The 21812-nt window shown below is 50.8% G+C and overlaps 1 protein-coding gene across 5 annotated transcripts in view; it reads left to right on the forward strand.

The window, feature by feature from the left end:
* Positions 1-2418: 2418 nt before the first annotated feature.
* Positions 2419-21812, forward strand: part of PMP22 (peripheral myelin protein 22) — a 28017-nt gene continuing 8623 nt past the window's right edge. The window contains exons 1-3 of one of the 5 annotated variants that reach the window (XM_006079433.4): positions 2419-2568; positions 6740-6856; positions 8065-8164. In XM_006079433.4, the coding sequence (XP_006079495.1) occupies positions 6779-6856; positions 8065-8164 (178 nt within the window). In that variant the 5' untranslated portion in view covers positions 2419-2568; positions 6740-6778. Of the gene's footprint in view, positions 2569-4801; positions 4821-5019; positions 5197-5791; positions 6478-6739; positions 6857-8064; positions 8165-21812 lie in introns of those variants that run through there. The other 4 variants (XM_044939243.2, XM_044939242.2, XM_006079432.4 and 1 more) reach the window with 4 other exon arrangements.

The following is a 21812-nucleotide window of genomic DNA, read 5'->3' on the forward strand; positions in this document are numbered from 1 at the left end:
ATGGGAATCCTGGAGTGGGTTGTCATTCCCTTCTCCAGGGGATCTTCCCAACCCAGGGGTCAAACCCAGGTCTCCTGTGTTACAGGCAGATTCTTTACTGTGTGAGCCACTAGGAAGGCCCCAGACACCAATAAGAGGCTCCAAAAAGCAGTGGGTACCAAGAGTGGATTCTGCAGCCAGGTACCCGGATTGAATCTGTCCTCAGCCGTTTCCTCATGGGGCATCTTGAGAAAGTCACTCCATGTCTTACCGTGCCTTGATTTCCCCCACACCCCATCTTGCCCCAGTCTCCTTCCTTTGAATTCTTACGCCCTGAAGCAGGAATCTCCAGGCTGAGTCCTGGCCTGAGTGGCAGCAGCCTCTGCAGTGCAGTCTTCAGAGTCAGATCCTGGGGGCATCCAGGAAGGCGGGGTGTCTGGGTGGGGGGTGGGGTTTGCTGAGACACCGTGCTCATCGGTCCCCATCACCACCATGTCAGCAGAGGACTGTGGGAACTCCTCTCTCTCTCTCTGTCTCTGTCTCTCTCTCTCACACACACATACACACACATCAGGTATACATACAAGCCCCTCTTATGCCTGCCAAGACTGACCACAGCTGTGTAACACTGCAGCCTGCACTGGGACTTACCTCGATTTGGGGCCACCTGACACCATATGCTGCAAAGAACCGACTCATTGGAAAAGACCCTGACACTGGGAAAGACTGAAGGCAGGAGGAGAAGGGGGCTACAGAGGATGAGATGGTTGGATGGCATCATTGACTCTATGGACACGAGTTTGAGCAAACTCTGGGAGATGGTGAAGGACAGGGAAGCCTGGCGTGCTGCAGTCCATGGGATCACAAAGAGGCGGACATGACTGAGCAACTGAACCGAACTGACGCCATGTGATGATCTGACTGGATGCTGGAACATCCCGGTGAATGTTAGAAATGACCTATACCTGAGCCCCCTCCCAGACCACCGCGTCCATGTGTGGCTCTGGGTCTGGGCAAGGACATTCCCAATCAAGGACTGATTCTGAGGAGCAGCCAAAGTTGAAATCTGAGATATGAAAACAGACTAAATTGTTTCCCTGTGACTGGGGAGATGCTGCCTGGGGGCAGAACTCCCTCCTGACTGTGGAGTCCAGCAGAACAGAACACAAAGTGTCTGTGGCAGAGCGGGACCTCCCTGCATGCATGGGTGCTCCAGACGGGGGATCCTTCACAGAAGAGGGAGAGAAACTGCCAGAATTTCAGGAAACTCATTCACTGAAACCAAGCCCCCTTGCCCGGAAGCTTCCACCTAGAGAACTTGGTAGAGATGGAGGACATTTTCTTTCTTTTTTTTAAAAATTAATTTGTATTGGAGTACAGTTGTATTACAATGTTGTGTCAGTTTCTGCTGTACAATGAAGTTAATCAGCTATACATATACATATATCCCCTCATTTTGGGATTTGCTGCCCATTTAGGTCACCACAGGGCACTGAGGAGAATTCCCTGTGCTCTACAGTAGGTTCTCATTAGTTATCTATCGTAAACATAGTATCAATCTGTTATACGTGTCAATCCCAGTCTCCCAGTTCTCCCACCCCTTGCAGAATGTTTTCTGAGGGTTTGAAGGCGTCCAAGCTGCAAAGAGTCTGAGAAACACCCTCCTTTCTTTTGTGTGCCTCTCCGCAGCTTTTCCATTGTCCTGCCCGACAGGTTAGAATGTTTGCAACAGAGGCTTGTTTATTTGAATTATCTCATGAAGGTCAACATTTAATCCTGACTCGATTAAAACCCCACGGAAGACAGAGCTGTAGGAACCCATTTCCAGGAGCTGCGTTTCAATGTCTGCCTGTGTGACAGGGTGGAGAGAGGTCTAGACAGTCATGGCAGGTGGCGGGGGCCCTGATTTGGTTCCCTGCTGAGATCTTGTGAAGAGATGACCTGTGCAATGTTTGAGTGCCTTAAAATGATGTCGTTGATAAAGGATGAAACCTACTTGCACACACATTATACACATAGTGTACTGCATTGGCCTCAAAGTCCGTTTGAGCTTTTGTATATGCTGTAAAAGAAAAACCTGAATGAACCTTTTGGCCAACCCTATGTTTCATCTTCGCAGACTTCACTGGGGGTGGGGGGGCACTGAGGACTGGGTGATCTCTTTGCTCTGACACAGGCTGGCACTGGGGGTGAGAATGGCCTCGGCATCCCAGCTTTCGGGCACACCTGAAGCTCCTCTCCCTCCAGTCCAGGCTCCCCACACTCTAAGGGCCTCTTGAGATCACTGTGTTCTGGTGACACAAAGCTGGGTGCTGTCTCTTTAAACAGTAGAGGCTGAGACGCTCTCAGGCCACCATGACATATCCCAGCATTGGACCAGCCCCTGAATAAACTGGATGGATGCCTGGTCTGGCTTCAGTTACTGGGGAGCATCACCAGGGCGCATTTCGGGGATCCTGGTGGGAAGCAGCAGGATTAAACCTGCCAGCTGCTGGTGTCTCAGCTGCCCTGTCCTGGGAGGGGCCTGCCTGACACGCGTCTGAGTGTGAAGAGAGCCGCGTGGAGGAAGGGGTGACCCTGTTTGGCCCGGTGAGTTGTCTTGGCAGACTGTGCCTCTGGATGGTGTGTGCTCATGATTTACAGAGCACTTGCTGCCCAGCCCCACACCCTGCAAACCACAAATGGAAAGGATCGCAGGGGAGACAGCGCGTGTGTGTTGGAAATGACCAGAGAATCCAGGGGTTTCTAAAATCCTTGGCTAAGAGCTGGGTATACACTCTGGCTGGGGAGGCCAGAAGGGCCCTTTGGGAGCACCTAGAAACCCTGGCACATCCAGAGTTGAAGGGAAGAAGGGGACCAGACACGCCAGCCCTGATGGAAAACAGCCCCACGCACACAGCTGGCAGGTGACCTCGGATTGTAAGCAGGTTGGGGAGAGGCTTTCACTTGTAACGGAGCCCTGGCCGGGACCTGGGTGTGGCCGAGCTGGTGACATCACCCTAGGAAGCGGCGTTTGTCTTCCACAGCTGGGGGCTGAACGGGCAGGAGGCAGGCGAGGGGCAGTGAAGTGACTGACAGGGACGGGTGGGTTCAGATGTCCTGTACTGTGACTACTGTGCGAGCTGGTTAATGACTAAAACCTTGGGTGCAAAGGAAAGGAAGAAATGAGCTATATCTTACCATGTGTGCACTTTTCTAGATGTCTATATTTCATTCAGAAGTTTAGCTGGGAAAAAAGACAAGAAAGGAAGAAAATCCTGAGTAGATATGCTAATATTTATAAAGTGCTTAGAACAATCCTGGGGAACCTGGTGATCATGTCAATGTTGGTTTAATAAATAAAAAGTCTGGATGGCACAAATTCCCAGGCAATTGCCCTGGCAATAATTCCCAGGGCAAACCCATCCTAGAATATGACCCAGGAGGAAAGTGATCACTCCCATTTGTTTAGTTAGTCCTTCTACCTACAAATGTGCTTTCAATCTAGGAGGCTGATAAGCGATGTTAGTTTAGGGGGTCGGGCTTTCCTTAAAAGGTTGTTGTGAGGATTAAATGTGAAATAATATTAATAATAATAGTGACAATTTCCTGGGTACTACTGATCCTTTATTTGGTTCCAGACACTATGCTAAGTATTTCACAACTATCTCTTTTAATCAACACCATAACCCTTTAAAATGGGCATTCTTAGTCCTGTTTGCAGATGAGAAAACTGAAGCACCCGGTACCTCAGCAAACTGACCAAATCCACAGCCCTGAGTAAGCAGGCTAATCAGGTTTGTTTGAGCCTCCACACCTAACCACTGGACCACACCCCTTACAGACCACCTCAGAATCCTGCTAACCCACCTGCCATATCACTGGGCAGGGAACAAAAATTTCCCAAGGATTCGTCTTTTTAATTTAAGGATTTTTGAAAGACCATTGTTTGAAGAATTTTTCCAAATTATCTTTGCTTGAAGAATGTATAATTAGCTGCCACAGGCAGCCGCTTTCAGATAGTAAAATAAGTAGATGAGGGTATTTGAGTCATTCAGAGCGGTGATGTTCTGTGACACAGAGCTCTGGCAGGTGCTGGTGACTTGTGTGTGACCTGCTGCGTTGGCACGCAGACCTGTAACGCCCACCTTCCCGCTCCGCGTTCCTGCATCAAGGCGGGCTCCCAGAGCGTCTTCCCCTCTTACTGGGGCGCACCCACCCTGCGCCCGGAAGGGTTATCCTCTCTCCCCGTGACGCTGGGCGGACCGCCTTCAGCCGACTATGAATCAGCTGATTTCCCTGGCTGCTCTTCCCCCACCTCAAATGGCCAACTCACCACCCTATGGCCGGGGACGCCAGCCCAGGCCGGGCACCAAGCCAGCAAACTCGTCTGGAGCGTACCCGGTTGTGGTCTGGATTTGTCCAGCGACCCCCGGGCGCGCTGTCCTGCAGTGGGCAGCCTTCTCCCCCACCTCCTCCAACTCTCCCCCTAGCAGGCCCGCTAGATCCGTCCCGGGAATCCGAGGCACCTGGCGCATCGCCTGGGCGCAGACGGGATCGCGCGGGCGGGCTTGGTGCGGGTGAGCCCCGCTAGGACGCAGGGGCAGGCCAGGGGCGCCAGGACTCCAGGGGAGGGATGTCTGCCTGCGCTTAAGTGCCATCTCCCCCTATCCGTGGGAGGGGCATCCAGGCTGGACCTCCGCGTGGGCGCGGTCCGAATGCGTGCGTCCCAGAGCCTGGCGCTGGGCACCCGCGGGGGCAACCTCTGGTCGACTTTCCCACGTGGGCGGAGGGGGCGGAGGGGCCAGTATATCGGTCAACTCTTGGTCTCGGTAAAGTCAGCGAAACCACGGGAAACGGAGGTGAGAAAGCTGCGCGGTCTGCTAGTTTCCAGGATAAGTCACAGCAGTTTTGCCGTCATCGACTTTCTCCCGGGGCGCAGCGTAAGGCCCAGGCTGTCTCCTGCCCTCCCTCTCTTCCCGCTGCCCTTTCCCCTCCCCGAGTCCCGCCCCCCTGCACACGCTGACCCAGGGACACACCCTACTGCAGCGACGCAGACAGGGCGTTGTTCCCGTTAAAGGGGAACGCCGGGAGCCTCCCTCCTGCCCCTCGCTTGGCGCGCGTAGCCCCGCAGCGCAGCTGCCTTTGCGGACGCCAGCCGCTGAGCGGACGCACGGAGTGTGTGCCCGAGACAGCTCTGAGGATCTCTGAGGATCGGGGACAGCTATCCTTTGGGCCGTAAGTGCTTTGGCCGGGAGAGTGGAGGAGACGGAGGAGGAATGTGGGCATCTTCCATCGACGGCGCCAGAACACGCGGAGCGAGGGGGCTTCGGGCTGGCGTGTTCCCTGATCGCTGGCAGAACACCGCCTGTCCGGCGTCATTCCTGCGGGGCTTGTAAGGGTCTGTTATGGAGAACCTGCGGGTCTGTGAACCGCCGGGGGCGCGGGTGCTGATGTCTGGATGTGGGGCAGGGGCGGAGGACTTTTCGTCTCGCTGGAGAGTCGCCTACTCGGAGACTCGCTGGCAAAGCAGTCCCTGCGGTGGACATCTTCAGGGTATAGGGTCCCCGGGGCCCCCCAATTTCTAGCTACATACCCGTTCATCTTTCTCTTGTCTCCCCCCACTTCCCCTCGCCTCCTCGGCATGAGGAGTCACTGGATTTAATTTAAACCTTCTGGGAGACGTCAGAAAACCCTGCTTATTTCCTCTGCACGTTCCAGGGTGTTTTTTTTTTTTTTTTTAAGTGTTGCTGAAGGAGAGGACGGAGGGGCCTGCGACTGGGTACTTTAAACACTGAAGTTATTGAATCGTTGTTTCTAGCCCAAGACTCTGTCCTTCAACAGTTTACTAAACGCAGCTTCGTCTTAGCAAACGTGCGGATCCTTCCGCAGATCAGACGCGGGATGTGAGGTGTGGGGTGAGGACCGCACCGCGGCGGACAGAAGAGGTCCTGCCGGCTCCATGCTGCTGCACTTATTTCTGGCGGCGGGGAGCTCACCCCGTTACCTCCGCCTCTCCTTCGCACGGACACTTGCTCCCCTCCAGCCTGGGCCCTGAGCGCATCGGCCCGACCAGCGCCCGGGGAGGGCAGGAGGCGCCGGCCCCAGCAATTCTCCCGGGCGGTTCTTTCCTCTCCCTCGGCTCTGCGCCTTCTCTCCGGGGCCGCGGGTGTCTTTGCCAAGCGGTGGTGGGGTCGGGGCGGCTCCCCTGCGCGGGCCAAACTTGAGTGGAAACTCAAAGCCTAACGAAACGCGGAGCGGTCTGGGGACCCGGCTCTCCGCCGCGCGCTCTCCCTCCCAGCACGCCGCTGGATCCCCGGGCCTCTCGCAGAGACCTAGGCCCCTGCCTGCCCCTCGCCCCCACCTCCACTCCACCGGGAGAGCGCTCGCTCTCCCTTTTCTGCCCCCCTTCCGCAAGCTGGGCCGCCCCCGGAGCGCCCGGGTGGGTGGAGGCGCGCTGCAGCCTCTGCTTGGCACTCTGGAAAAACCTCCCCTCCCGGGAAGACTTCGACGTGCGTCGTGCGTACCGCTTGTTTTCTTCCAAAAGCAAAAGATATTCGGCCCGGCGGGCTGCGGGGCAGGGATGCTACAGTCGGCTGCTGCCCTCTTTCGGCGGCCGCGGGGCCGGGTGGGCGGGCGGCGGGCCAGGCCCTGGCATTCCGAGCGCAGGACCCTCCCTCCTCCCCTCCCTCCTCTCCTCCCTCCTTCCCTCCCTCCCTCGCTCGCCCGCTCGGGCCAGTCAGCCCGACCTCACGTCCAATTCGGCTGTGTCTCCTGTCAGGCCAGACGGAAACTCCGCTGAGCAGAACCCGCCGCCAGAATGCTGCTCCTGCTGCTGGGTATCATCGTCCTCCACGTGGCCGTGCTGGTGCTGCTGTTCGTGTCCACCATCGTCAGCGTGAGTGTCCGGCCGGGTAGCACGCGCGGTTGGGGCGCCCGGAGCTCGCCCCGAGCTTGGCCTCCGGACCACGATTTCCGCCACGCCCCCTCAAGTTTGCAGATCGCGAGTCTCAGACATCCTTGGGCCTTTTGCAGTTTCTGGCAATCCGTGCCTTTTCAGTAGTTTTTGAGAATATCAGAGTGGATTCAGGGGTGGGGAGGAAGCAAGCAAGCGCTGGGCTAGGTCAGCACACAGGCCTCTCTTTAAGCCAAAGAATGTGAGTGCAGATCCAGGGTCCCCCCCTACCCCCTTCGTGTGATAAGCTTGTTTAACATTTTTCTTGATGGGGTGGGGGAGGCGGGGAGGTGATGGGGGGCGGTGGTGGTTGTCCTTGAGGAAGGAAGTGGAGAATTTAGGAAGGTCTGTTTTTTCTCCAAATGGCATTCATCAGATGGGTGACTTAGTTCATGAAACGGCCTTTAGGACTTGAAACTGGCAAGTTAAAATTAGATTTTCCTTAATGGTTCATAGTCCCAGGTCTGTTTTGTGCTGTGGACAGGGCACCTTCTTAGAAAAGCCTCCTCCAGTACAAACAGATCATTGGGATAACTTGCATTACAAAATCAGCAAACATCCAGCTCAGTAGGTTTTAAACTTATTTTCTTAAAGATGAGCCCAGACTTGGGCAGTCATGTGACTGTGGTCTTAACTTCTTAATATATGACAAGTCCCAGGTATGATGTTCTTGCTTGGTTCAAAGATTGAAAAATAATTATGTTGGGGACTGATGAGTTGATTCATCACTTACCAGCATCTTCCCAACATCTTAACAGTAGGTTGACGGGAATTACCAATAAGGAAATGAGTTCAGAGTGGCCGTGGCACGGGATCTGGGACTCAGGAGATCAGGGGAGGAGAGACGGCTTGGATGCAGGTGTCCTGGCTTAAGTCCACGGCTCCTTCTACTGCCGTACACACCTTGGCACAGAGCAACTCATATTTGTGAGGTTCTTTTCCACTTACAAAGTGCTTTTTACTTGCAAAGCCCTGGCCCTCCCCTCGAAAAAAGGTTTGGGCCAGAGCACCACCTCTCCCCTTTCTCTAGCACCGTGGGCTCTGGCTGGACAGTCGATGAGGCTGCTCTTTGCCTTGCCTTGGTCTTCTCCCTCCCCGTCTCTGTCACTCCTCACTGCCTCCTCTGACTTACTGCATCTGGTTCTTTCTAGCAATGGATGGTGGGCAATGGACATGCGACTGACCTCTGGCAAAACTGTAGCACCTCCTTGATGGGCAGTGTCCAGCACTGTTTCTCGTCATCAGCAAATGGTAAGGATGGTTTTTTGTTCCACAAACTCGTCCTGGTCTGTCTGCGACGTGCCTCTCTCTCCAGACCTAGAAGCACTTGTTCTTGGAAGCTAGAGCGGTGTTGCTGGGCTGGGGTGAGATGTGGCCAGGGGCTGGGAAGCCAAGATGAAAGGAGAGGGGCGGTAGCTTCACTGGCTAAGCTGAGATCTCAGGGAATTGTTGTGCATTCTCTCTACCTGGAGAGAAGCCCTAGACGTGCCCTCCTGTTCCTGCTCATCACTTAGTGTAATTCTTTTAGTGAGTGAAGAAATGTGGATGCAGATAAGCAATGATGATGCAAAATCTCAGGCAGATTCTGCTGGGAGTTTCGATCCAACAAGCAAGTTTGGTTTGCTGGTGGAATATCCAGGAGTGCCCTGGGTCTTCCTGGTGCAGTGATGGAGGGGCTGTCCCGGGGATCCATGGGCCCCTTTTGGTCTCCAGTTACAGGACTTCCTCTCTGGGTCTTGGGCCTCAGAGATCCCATATAGCCATCAGAGCTGTAGAGTGATTCCTTGTTGCAAGATGGGGCATTGACACTGTTTGCATGTCCCCAAGCTGAGCCCGGGGGTATTTTTACTCTGTCCTCAGCATCTTTGCTTGTGAGATGTTGGAATCCAGGCTTTCTTGGGTTTGGGTTAAAGGGATTAATTGGCAGTGGAAGCACACTCTTAGATCCTTGCAGTATCCAGAGGGAGGGAGGGCTCAGCAGGGCCATGGGGCCTGTGAATGTAGAGAGGCAGTAATAAATACGATGCAGTCTTTTTGGTGGCTGGGAAGTGTCTGGTGGCAGCATGGACCCCGGCAGGGGCCGCAGTGCCTGGTGTTGAGGACACAGTGGGCCAGGCTCTTCATAGTCTCATGTTCCAAAGGATGTGTCCTCAGCCTGGACATGAGGTTTCAATGTGGCCACAGCTGCCCCTTGATCAAATATTTCCGTTGAAGATGCTATAGCCAGTGAGAGAAACCATTTCAGATGCAGCTGAACAAGGCAGGCAGGGCAGTGGCCATTGGTTCTGGCTTCTCACCGTCCAGTTTCACTGCTGGGCTTTCCTTCTCTGGGCTGTGTACCCAAACTGTCCCTGAAGCATCACCAACCAAACATCTCTAACCTCAGCATAAAGAGAAACTGCTAGAACTACTCGAGGAGGATAGCCAAGCAGTAGAAAACACTGTTTTATGTGTCTGCTTTCCTGGGGGCAAGAAAAGAGACCCCAGTCCTTGTGGAAGGGAGCAGTCCTTAATTCTTTTCTCTGAGTCTGTGAAGAATATTGAATTAAAACCACCCTTGAGACTGCGTGGTGAGTTGGTAGCCAAGTAACCGAAACCCTCAGGAGTGTCTGAGCATGTGGCCGGAGCACTGCTTGGCCCCAAAGCCGCAGCATCCGGTGTCTCCTGGGCAAGGTCTGGCTGAAGTTCCCCGAAGGCTGAGAGTGGGAGGTGCTCTGCTCCCTACTGACACCTGGCGGCCATGCGTGGTGACTCCGCCCACAAGGGCTGGCTTTCCCTGGGACCCTGGGTACCCACTCGCACCTCCCCTAAGTGGTGTGTGGCCATGTGGAGTTGGCTGGGGATTCTACACTCACAGGCCCGGAAGGGGCAGTTTTGGCAGGCATGTTCCAACCCGGCTGGGTTTCAAGAGGGATGAGTCGGCAGAGGAGCAGGGATCTAAATTGTCCTGCAGCAGGGCAGCGATGTTCGTATGCTGCTGGCCTGCCTTCTGCATCGCCCGCGGTAGGTTAGGAATGGCTGCTATACTGTCCTCCCAGCAGCTCCCAAAGAGGCACCAGTGTCGTTTCAGTCGGGAACTTCCCATCGCTCAGCTAGCTCTTTGTGTTCAACCTCATCTTCTTGGATTTGCTGACAGTGACCTTGGAGTGTTTCATCTCGGGTTTTTATCCAAATCCACATTGTTGCTTTCCTGGGAGGGGAGGGGGGCGGTTCCAAGATCCTGCTTCTCCCCTACACGTGCCTTCTCGTCTCTCCCAGGAAGGGCGTTTTTGAGGCGCTCTGGACAAGCTGTGTTTGTTTGCACTTGAACTTCTAAGTAAGATGTTCCCATTTCAGCTTCCCCAGTGGTCAGTATCTCTGCTCTCATCTTCTGATGGGTCAGCTTGTGTTACAGCCTAAGCTCTGATGGATTTGAAGCCACTGGGCCTCCTTTGCCTTTTGGACTGGGTTTAACCATTTCTGTGCCAAACAAGAGGTGAAAAAAATACGTAATTAAGAAAAAAATTAGACTGCCTTTACAGATGAACCCTGTTAGTCATAAACCAGTCACCATGGTTTGTATTTGCTCTTAGAATGTTTCAAACACACCTTTTATTTAAGTCATTGAAAGTAATTTTTTATTGATACTTGTTTGTGAAGAATATGTCAACAAGTTTGTTATGTGAAAATGCGTTGGTTTACATGACTTGCTATTTTTTTTGAAGGGGCATATCTTTGTGTGAGTGGATGCACCAGAGCATCCACTTTTTTTTTTTTCTTATATGAATGGTGCTTGTTACCACATTGACTGCATGGCAGTCAAACATCTATGTTACTTAGTTGGATGGAGACAGATTTTCCTTGAACTCCCTCTTTGTATTAGAGTTGGTTTTAGATTTCTTAATAAATGCCCTCAGCTTTGTCTGCTTTTCCATTATCTAAATGCATTTACATACATTTAGAATATAAATCCCTGGCTCTATCCTGATCCTGGCTGCAGGCAGAGGTGAAGGAGGCCAGTGAGGGAATATTTATCATGACCTTGTTTTGAATGCCTCTTGACCCAGGGCATACAAGGACTTGTAGACTCTGGACTTTGGTCCTGATAGTCCTGAGCTCTGTGAGGAGTCAAGAGATCACTGCGGGGAGATGAAGACAGCATAGGCCAGATGCCCGAGGAGTGGAGGCAGGCAGGCAGAGCCGGAGTTCAGGGGAGGAAGTGGAAGGCAGGTCTCCTGTGGGAGGTGGGATTTGATCCATCCTCCAAAGGATGGGCAGGATTTAAATAAACACGGGCAAGGAGGAGGCAATTCCCTGTCGAGGCAATGACATGACCTAAAGCAAGGGGAAAGGTAATGGAGAGACGTGTTCCAGTTGAGATTAAGATTGACCCCACCAAACAAAACATCTTTAAATGGTAGTGACTTAAATAAGATAGTTTATTTCTCTCTCTTTCAAAAGAAGTATGGAAATAGGCAGCCTAACATAGATATGGCAATTCCAGGAAACTGTCAGAGCCATAGGCACTTTCTACCTCATTTCTTTGTCTAATCCTTATGGAGCGGACAGCTGCCACAGCGCCAGCCATTTCATCTCGGCTTCAAGCCGCAGAATAGAGAAAGGAGAGGAGAAGAATGTGTCCCCCTCCCTTTTAATGAAACATCTTCAGATAGACCACACACCTCTGTTTTTGTCTTTTCCTGGAAGTCAGTCACAGAGCCACACCTACCGTCAAGGGAGGCTGAGCATGGAGTCATTTGACGTCATGGGAAGCATGACTTCTTGATTCACAGAAATTTAATAGCAAGCACCTCCCAGTAAGCCTGGCTTCTCTTCAAGGCAGTGACCACATCTGTCCGTACCCAGTCATACTCTGACAATAGTTCTGGTGCATCCTATGCTGTTTCAGACTGGAGCCCGATTACTTTAGGATTCTGCAGACAGTCCATCTCTGCCGTGTCCTGGGACCCTTCAGCAGCACAGTGACCTGTGTTGGCAGTCGGATGACCCTTTGACTTCCTTCTCTTTTTCTCCACTTCCCCAGTCATTAACAGCTCTTACTGTTTCATGATGTCTCTTGAATCCTTGTTTCCTCCCAGTCTAGTCCTCTCTTCTGACCTCCGGACCAGCCTGGCCAGCCACCCACTGGACAGTTCTGCTGGGATGTCTCAGAGGCGTCCCCAGACCAGCCAGCCTTCGTCCTCCTCCACCCAGTCTCCCCCTTTGACAGTTTCCAGTATTTTAGTGGAGGCTGTCTCACCGTCCAGTGAGCTTCACACTCAGAGTCTGCCTGGATGTGTCTCCTCTCCCTTCTCAGAATCGTTCTGGTCCCACTGGTCACTCGTCATCCCCACCCACATTGCACCAGGGCCTCTGCAGCAGCCTGCTTACTCCTGATCTTTCTCTCTTCATTGTTCTTCATTTTGTACATCGAATCCAGGATGATATTTAAACATACAAACCTTGTCATATCACTCTCAATTTAAAACCTCTCAGAGGTCCCTTTGGTCTCCATCTTCAGATGAACATCTTTGCTAAGGTCCATACGTCTACCTGAATGATCTGCTCCTATTAAACCTCGCCCCATCTCTTCTCCCCTTCATCTTGGCATTTCAGCCTTCTCTAACTTCAGTGATCATGGACTGCCTGCCTGGACTGCCTGCCTCAGGATGCCCCCTCTCCTCCCTTCTCCCCTTTCTCCCTGGTCTCTTCCCTTCTCTCCTGTGCCCTTTCATGCAGGACTATTCACTGAACACCTGTCTTGCAGAAGATTCCACTGCAGACACTGAGGGTGCCAGTGGATGAGAGCTTCCATTTTACTGGGCAGATCAGTCAATAAATGTGGATAATCAGGAGGCAGTGATAGGAAGGATGAGGAGAATAAAGCAGGGTGATGTGTGGTGAGGGACTGGGGTGGGGAAGAAATGATCTCTTGAGGATGACCGGGAAGGAGTCAGCCACAGGGACATCAGGGGGCAGATTCCAGACAGTGGGACTTCCTGAGGACAAGGTCCCTGGGGCAAGAAGGAGCCTGGCAAAGCTGATGTACGGAGAACACAGGGGATGGAGAAGCAAGCCAGCCTGCAGGGTCTTCTAGATCCCAGGAAGGACTCTGGGGCATGTGGATGGGGTTCTAAGTATCATGGTTTAATTTATACCTGCTCTGTCTTGTATGCATTTCTCAGCTGTTCTATTCCAAGTTGGAGTAACAATCCTGTGCATTTATAAGGCAGAATATGTCAGAAATCTTACAAAGTAGAAATCCTATCTATTTCCAGCAGTAGCGACCTTATGGCTAGCAGTAGGTTGTGGGCAGCCTTAGACCAGTCCTTTGGATTGAAAGTCAGAAAACAATAAGTCTGGCCAGTCTCAGGAGCCCCTCCCTGACTTGAGCGCTCTGTGTCTCCTGTGATCGCCAGGTTTATCTTGTTTATCCGTTTGGTGGCATTGCCACTTTGGCAAGGACATCAGACCATTTCCTCATCTGTGGCTCAGCTTTTGGTCAACAGTTTTAAAAACATAGGAGGCCCTCTGCACTTAGGGCCTCATGTTTTGCAATTTAGCATCTTTGTGGCTTCCTGGGCTAACCCACAAGCTCTGCCCCAGCAGTGGCTCTGGATTCTACACGCCCTTGTGGGATGCGGAGGTCCCGGCGGGCAAGGGAGGTGCGGGGTGGGACGAGGCGTCCTGATGCTGATGTTTCAACCATTGGAGTCTCTCATCAGATGCCAGCACCTAGGAGTAAATTCAGAGGCTTGTGCAGACCTGTGTCTCACCATATGGTGCTGGATGCTCAGTCTTTGCTTTTTAAAAAATGTAAATTGCTTTCCTGAGATTTTACCAGTGTTGAGAAAGCATCCTTTGTAGTTCAGAAGCTGGGATTGGCCATGGGGCAGCTTGAGGGCATGGATGCTGTCTTTTGGTGCCCAAGAAAAGGATGCCTGGCAGGAAGCCTTCTGAGTATGTGCTCATCAGCACACACATAGACTCTGATGCTGGCAGGGGCTCGGGAGGTCATCAGACCCATCCCCCTGCCCCATGTCACTCACTTCAGACCCCTCTGCAATGTACCCATTATATGCTCATCCTACCAGTGACAGGGGACTCACTACCTTTCAAGAGACTCCCTTTCATTTCAAAGAGCTATCAGAGTGGTCCATTCATCCATTCTTTAACTAGACTGAGCATGTGCTAGGTACTGGACACTGTTCCAGAAACCGAGCCGATGGAGCTGAACAAGAAATACCAGTCCCTGCTCCAGAGGATGGAGCTCACAGTTACTCGGGGGAGATGGAGGAAAGACAATGAATGAGTCACTGCGGGCAGCGGACAGTGCTCTGCAGGAGACGGCCAGAGCGACGGATAGCAGGGCGCCACTAGGGAGGAAGCAGCTGGTCACAGAAGGCCTCTTCCTGCCAGAGTCACATGGGCGGAGGCTTAAAAGATGGGAGGGGCCAGCTGTATGAAGAACCACAGGAGGAACATTCCAGGAGGTACTGGAAAGGGCCAGCTCCTTCGGCAGGGAGGAGTCTGGTGTGTCCACCAGTGCTGGGCCAGCATGACTGAGTGCAAGGCTGCAGGCAGGAGGGGACAGGCTCTGATGCTGAAAAAGCCAGCCCGGACATACGGAAGGGTCTGAAGCAGAAGAGGGGTGTGATTTGATTTGTGTTTTGAAGACGCATTCTGGCTGATACATTGAGAAGGTACAGTGTCAGCAAAGCACTTGGATTTAGCAATCTGTGGCTCAGGGTAGACGTCTGGCATGGACATTCAGCTTTGGGGTCATCGGTGTCCGCAGGAGGGTATTTAATGTCTGGAGGGGAATTGATGAGAGGAGAGGTGGAAGGAGCAAGGGGTCCAGTGTGAGTCTTGTGACATCTGGTGGCTGATGGGGGCAGGAGGGAGCTGGCAGAAAGGTTGGGGAGGAGGGGCCCATGATGTAGAGGGAGTGAACTGCTGTGGGATACTGTCATTAAGAACTTACTTAGCTGTGGGACTTCCCTCGTGGTTCAGTGGTTAGGCCTCTGAGCTCCCATTGCAGGGAGCATGGGTTTGATCCCTGGTTAGGGAACTAAGATCCCACATGATGTATGGTACAGCAAATAAAAAAATAAAGCAACGTAGAAAAAAGAAAGAAATCACTCAGCTGAGGCCACATCAGTCCCCTAAATTTTCAGTGGTTTCTGGTTGTCTTCATTCATACCTGGAGGCTTGGACCTCATCCTCAAGGTGTCTAAATCCCTGTTCTGTCCCTGGAAGCTGTGGTTTTTTCTTCTGGGGTCTCCCCTTCTCCAGATGGTGCTTCCTCCTTGCAGTGACCTTCCTGCTGCTGGTGGCAGTTCTCTGCCCCCCATCCCCGCCTGTGTAACATGTTGTCTCTGGACTATGGGCATCGGCCTCCCGGTGCTGCTCAGCTGCTGGCTTGTGGTTGGCCTGGCAGGTAGATGCACAGAGAGGGGGATCTCTCTCCTGTGGCCACCCCATTCATTCTCCTCCCCACTAGGCTCTGTGGATGCCAAACCTAAAGAAAGGCTGAAGGATCATTTAACTCCTTAGAGTTCAAACATGCTTTTGAACTTCTTGGGCTTCCCTGGTGGCCCAGACAGTTGAGAATCTGCCTGCAATGCAGGAGACCCACGTTCAATCCCTGGGTCAGGAAGATGCTCTGGAGAAGGGAATGGCTACCCACTCCAGTATTCTTGCCTGGGAAATCCCATGGACAGTGGAAGGGTGGGCTACAGTCCATGGGGTCGCAAAGAGTTGGACACGACTGAGTGACTAACACTTTGAATTTCTCAGCAGCCCAGTGGATTGGCACCATGAGTCCCTGCTTTTCTGCATGGGGTCTGCCTCTCAAAAGCTGGTTACCTGGGGCAAGTGTCCTCATGGCTTAATAGGGTAACTGTGGAGGTGAGACCTGGGGTGGTTGCCCATCATGTCCCACGCATCCTGAGTCCTCTTCCCATTCAGGATATAATTGTGACATGGGGGGATCTTGAGTGGACACTGCCTTTGAGCTGGGCCTTGGAAACTGGGTAGAACTTCAGTAGGTGTGGGGAGAGAGGAGAGTGCATGGTTTACTGAGCTTGGTGAGCTAGTGGCTCTTAATTTCCATGATGCTTGGACAGAAGGTCTCTGATAGTTTGCATATGGAGAATGCCTTTTAAACCTAAAGATCCTGAACCCCTTCCTCCACCAGGCATCCCCTTTTCCTCTGTACATCCCTTACCTCCCCTGGGCAATTGAAATGTCTTTCTCTTCTCTTCCTTTCTGAAGTCACTGTCTGTGGCCAGACTCCACATGTTCAAGTGTTCTTGACAACACCAACACAAAGTGTTCTCTGATCAATCAATTTGGAAAATACTATTTCAAATCTACTCAGGCTATTCTTTTTAATGGTAAGACGTTTCGGAACCTTGAGTACCTTACTGTACGTTGCAGTGTCCAAGGAGGGACGTTAATATACTTGACCATGGAAGCCACTTACTTTATTTTTCTGTGTGTGTGTGTGTGTTAGATGGCTCAGTTGTATCTGATTCTTTGTGACCCCATGGACTGTAGCCCACCAGGTTCCTCTGTCCTTGGGATTTCCCAGGCAATAATACTGGAGTGGGTTTCCATTTCCTTCTTCAGGGGATCTTCCTGACCCAAGGATCAAACTCACATCTCCTGCATTGGCAGGTGGAGTCTTTACCACTGCACCACCTGGGAAGCCCTCCATTTTTCTGTTTAATCAACAATGTTTTGGGAAACAGCCTAACCTGACCCTCCTGTTACTAGAGTTTTCCAACCAGGGAATGGAGGAAGCCTGAAATAGCTGGACATTTTCAGTAACCTCGGAACCTCAATGACTGTATTATATTCCCTGTTCCAGTTTGAAGACTAGTGGGAATAAGACTGTTGGTGTCAAACCACACATATAAATTAGACTCTGGAACAAATTCCTCTGCCCATGAGGGAGCCTCTTGGTCAGGAGGGCAGTTAACCAAGTGACGGTGTCAGGTGCAGCCTGAGCGCCTGGAACATGAGTTCACTCATCATCAGCCAGAGGTTTAGCTGGAGTTGAGATGCCCCCCGGGATTAGCATTGAAAGAGCCTCCCCATGGTCTCCCTCATCCTTGTGAGCTTCCGGCTGGGGTCTGTGGGCTGAAAGACCCCATGTGGCTTTCCCCTCTGGCTGCATCCTTGTGGGTCCCAGGGAAAGTGAAGCCGGGGCCCAATTTCAGAGCTCCCAGCTGGGTTGGATGGGAAGAAGCTGGAACCCTGGGCAGGGACCACTCGGTCCCTGCTCAGGCTCCTGCCAGTGGGCAAAGCAAACATACAGCAAAGTCCTCGTGGATAGGATGGAGGCTGCTCGCAAGTCAGCAGCCTCTGGAATGACATCCATCCCAAGAAGGAAGGAAAGTGGCAATTTGTGGGATGTCAGTGGGGAGGGTGCCAGCTAGTTCAGTGGTAAAGAATCCGTCTGCCAATGCAGGAGACGTGGGTTTGATCCCTGGCTCAGGCAGATCCCCTGGAGAAGGAAATGGCAACTGGCTCCAGTATTCTTGCCTGGATAATCCCATGGACAGAGGAGCCTGGAGGGCTACAGTCTATGGGGTCTCAAAGAATCAGACACAACTGAGTGACCAAACAACAACAGCGGGAAGGGAGGTTAGCGGGTGTGTCAGCTGCTTTGCAAGACGGCCTGGCATTCTGGACAGGACGGCTCTCACTCCTCTAGTGGTGATTCACCCCAGTGGCTCCTTCCTCCTGGCTTGGCCTCCCCAGTTCATGCTCTGACCCATCTGCCACTGCCCTTCCTTTCACTCTTGATGGAGTCAGAGAGCTTTTGTGAATTGCCAGAGTGGGACTTGAGGTTGGCGGGGCAGGTGCTCGGGCATGCCTCTAGGCTGGGAGGAAAGGAGGCAGAAGGACGCAGAGGGGCCGGTGCATTGAAGAGCGTTGCAGCCTCCCTGAGCCCTTCACTCGCTGGCTCGTTGGCCCTGGGCTAAGAATACAGCTGAGGGGGCAGATGTATTTCCTTCATAGCTTAGCTGCTGTGGGGTAGGAATCTGACCTTTGGTCATTGGGCATCTGCAGCTTTCCCTTCTGTGGCGGGGAGGAGCGGGTTTCTGCTGGCCGCCATGGCCTAGCCCACGTCAGAAAGCTGTCAGCAACCCTATTACCTGACAGGCTCATCAGAAGAGCAGGTCTGCAAGGAATTCGGGGGTTTTTAATTCCCGGGCTCAGCACCAACGTTGGAGGTTAAAACGCTGTCACTGGGCATTCCACAAATAGTTGCCGGGCACTGAGCAAGGCCTGGAGAATGACCGTGGGTGCTGGTCATGGGCTCTGCCAATGACCTTGAACTTGCAATTTGAGAAAAAAGAGTATCACTGGCCTGGGGCTTGGGTAGAAGTTCAGATTTGCCACCTGGCATGTTGGCCTCACATTAATTTGACTTTGTATAAAACAGGACTGCAGTGGACAGCATTTTCCTCTGCATCCAGGTCTTTCCACTCTAATCACTGTTTTCTGTACATTGGATGTATTTGGCTATAGTAGAGGTTGGCATCTGATGCAAAGAGCCGACTCACTGGAAAGGACCCTGATGCTGGGAAAGACTGAAGGCAGAAAGAGAAGAGGGTGGCAGAGCGTGAGATGGTTGGATGGCATCACTGACTCAATGGATATGAATTTGAGCAAACTCCGGGAAACAGTGAAGAATAGGGAAGCTTGGTGTGCTGCAGTCTATGGGGGTCACAAAGTTGGATATGACTTAGTAGCTGAACAGCAGCAACAGAGGTTGGCAAGCAATGGCCTGCAGATCCAGTTGGGTCCACTGCCTGATTGTGTAGATAAGGTTTTGTTAAGGTGAACAGGCCACACCCACTCATTTACATATCGAATGAGGCTGATTTTGTGCTAAGATGGCAAACTTCAGCAGTTGCCGTGGAAACCATATGACCTGAGAAGCCTAAACTATTTATAGTTTGACCCTTCACAGATAATTTGCCAGCCTCTGTGCTGAAGCTCTCATAAGAACTGGTATCAGAATTGTATTGAAATGGGCTCTGCTCTCAAACAGCATTCTGGTTGGCACCCTATAATGGCTTATGTGGACACAGTTGTCCACCTTATTCCTGGGTGTGGCCCAGATAAAGATACCCTAAGGACCCCCTCCCCACCCTCCACCAAAGTCTACAGCTACTAATTTACTCTGCCCCTGAGCTCAGCCTTTTAATGGGGTTATTTGTATTGTACAGAGCTTTTATATCAACATTCTTATTTGAACATTACACAGTCCTCTGAGGTAGCTGGTCCCTCTTGTTAGCCAGTTAAGCAGGGGGTACCCAGGCCTGTTTTGATGGAGCACATGACCTGGCCTGGCTGGGGCCACAGCCTGTAGGTTTAAGGTACATACTGTCTGTAGCATTCCTTGCTGAAGAAAGCTTTACTTCTCATCTTGATTTCTTTATCCAAGGAATTATCTGGAATAGTCTTTTAACATTTCCGAATTTATTTTGGCTGGTTTGTTTCTTTTGAGATTTATTGAGGGTTTTTTGTTGTTGCCTACTGCATAATTGGTAAGACTATCCCATATGTGTTTGAAAATTTTATCGTCATCACTATAGAGACATAAAATAATGTATATCTTATCATATTTTTGATCTACTTGATTTACCTGTTCTGAGAGAGGTATGCTGAAGTCGCCCACTGTGCTTGTAGCTGTATCCGTTTCATCTTATACTTCAGTCATTTGTTGCTTTATATTTTTTCCAGGTCACACTGTGCACAGAGGTTTATGACTTTTGTTTCTTTATGATAAACTGGAAATATCATGAAATATCCTATGAAATATCCCTTTTTGGCCATCTTCATCTTTTTCAGTTTGAATTCCAGTTGTCTGATGCTATTATTACTATATCTTTTTGTTAATATTTGCCTGGTGCCTCTTTTAAAAAACGTTTTAACTTTTAACTGTTGTTGGTTTTAGGTATCTCTCTCGTATCAGACTCTAGATAGGAATTACATAATTCAAGATGGAATTCTACATCTTATAATGATTTCCATTACTGTGATTGATAATATAGTTGAATTTATCCTACTTTCATCATGTATGTGTTATTGTGCTTCAGGTTGAAAACTTTCTTCTTCAACTTTGTATTCCCAGAGCTCAAAACAGTAGATTTTTAGCCAAGGCCTGCTGAATAAAAACTTCCTTGATTCCTTAATTCTGGTTTGATTAGAGAGCTAACTTATGGAAAATTAACTCAGTTGTAATTAGGTTGGCATTAAAATTCAAGTTCCTGGTAAAAGAAGTTTTGAGAAGAATTTAGTGACATTATTAAATTTAAGAGACTTTTCCTATTGATGTAGTTTTCACTTGTATGATTTTGAGTTTTCTCTAAATGTGAGGCCTGGCAGAAGTTTCTGTTATTAATGAGAGTGGGGGTAGAGACTAAGGAAAAGATCTCAGAATTGGATAAAGAAATCTAGGATGTTACCTGCACCAACCGTGCTCCTTCTAAGGGTGTGCCTTGAAGGACATTCCTCATGATCTCTGTTTTAGTTCTATATTTAGTTCTAGATTTATTTTTGTGGCTCAGATTTCTTTATGTTGCCAGCTTCACTTACCAGACTGCTGGATAATTGCTTTATTCAAAACATAGAGTCTTCCCTGGTGGTCCAGTGGCTAAGACTCCATGCTCCCAATGCGGGATGCCTGGATTTGATCCTTGGACAGGGAACGAGATCCCACATACTGCAACTGAAGATCCCAGTGGAGCCAAATAAATAAATAAAAATAAATATTAAAAAGATAATATTATGGCGGCAGTAGCTTTGTTGCAGACTGCTCCTCCAGAAGAACCACTGCACTGGGTGTGAGTGAGTGAGTGAGTGATAGTCTCTCAGAGTGAAGGTCACTCAGTCATGTCCAACTCTTTGTGACCCCATGGCCTGTAGCCCATCAGGCTCCTCTATCCATGGAATTCTCCAGGCAAGGATACTGGAGTCGGTTGCCATTTCCTTCTCCTACTACACTGGGTAGAGTGGTTCAATGAGAGATATGAAAATGAAGTCAGGATGGCTCATAGCCCATTAGATATCTTTTTCTAACCTTAATTGACAAAGAAATTGCAAAGATTAAAAAAAGCATATGGTCCATCAAGGGAGAAAAATCACCAGACTAGAACAAGGGCCTCCTAACCTTGGCCATGCCAATGGTGCTCAGTCGAACATCTCTGGAAATCTCTCTCAGTACAAAGGGCCTGGGTTAGCTGATCCCACAGGCTTCTTCCAACTCTAAAATGCTTCCAGAAGATTCTTCCAATCTTCCATGAAACTCTAGTCACAGTTGACCTAATCAGCATCCTTAAAATTCTTTCATGAACTACTTGCAACTCAAACCAGGGTCATCTTAGTGAGGTATTGATGTAAGCCATCCAGATTTCACAGTTTTTTCTACCGTGCTAAGCATAGGCATGTATTTTTCTAAGCCAATGCACATGAGTCTGTTCCTGACTGTAGAGGAGCAGACCCTGGGTCTTCTCTGATCTTCCTTGTTTAGAGCAGCACCCACCCCCAGGATTCTTTGGCACTTGGAAGGAGGGATGCAGGAAGGAAGGATGACAAGGCCCCTGGAGGTCTCCAGAGGGAACCTGGTGGGTTCCTGTCTCTGATGCCAAACCCAGGTTTTTGCCTCTTGTCGGTTCCTTCTGGAATTGACATTCACTTGTAGTAGATGGTGCACTACAGAGTTCTCTTCCTTGCCTGAATTTCAGTTGGACGCTTGGAGATTTGATCTAAGGCTGGTGGTTCAGCTAAGATAAGGAATTGTCATCTGTGTTCCTATCTCATGACCAGACTGAGCGCTGACTGCTCTGAGATGAGCTGGGAACAGACACAGTGTGGCTGAGCGAGTGGTTCATAGCTA

This window comes from Bubalus bubalis, chromosome 3, assembly GCF_019923935.1.
Source record: "Bubalus bubalis isolate 160015118507 breed Murrah chromosome 3, NDDB_SH_1, whole genome shotgun sequence".
Taxonomy (NCBI): Eukaryota; Metazoa; Chordata; class Mammalia; order Artiodactyla; family Bovidae; genus Bubalus; species Bubalus bubalis.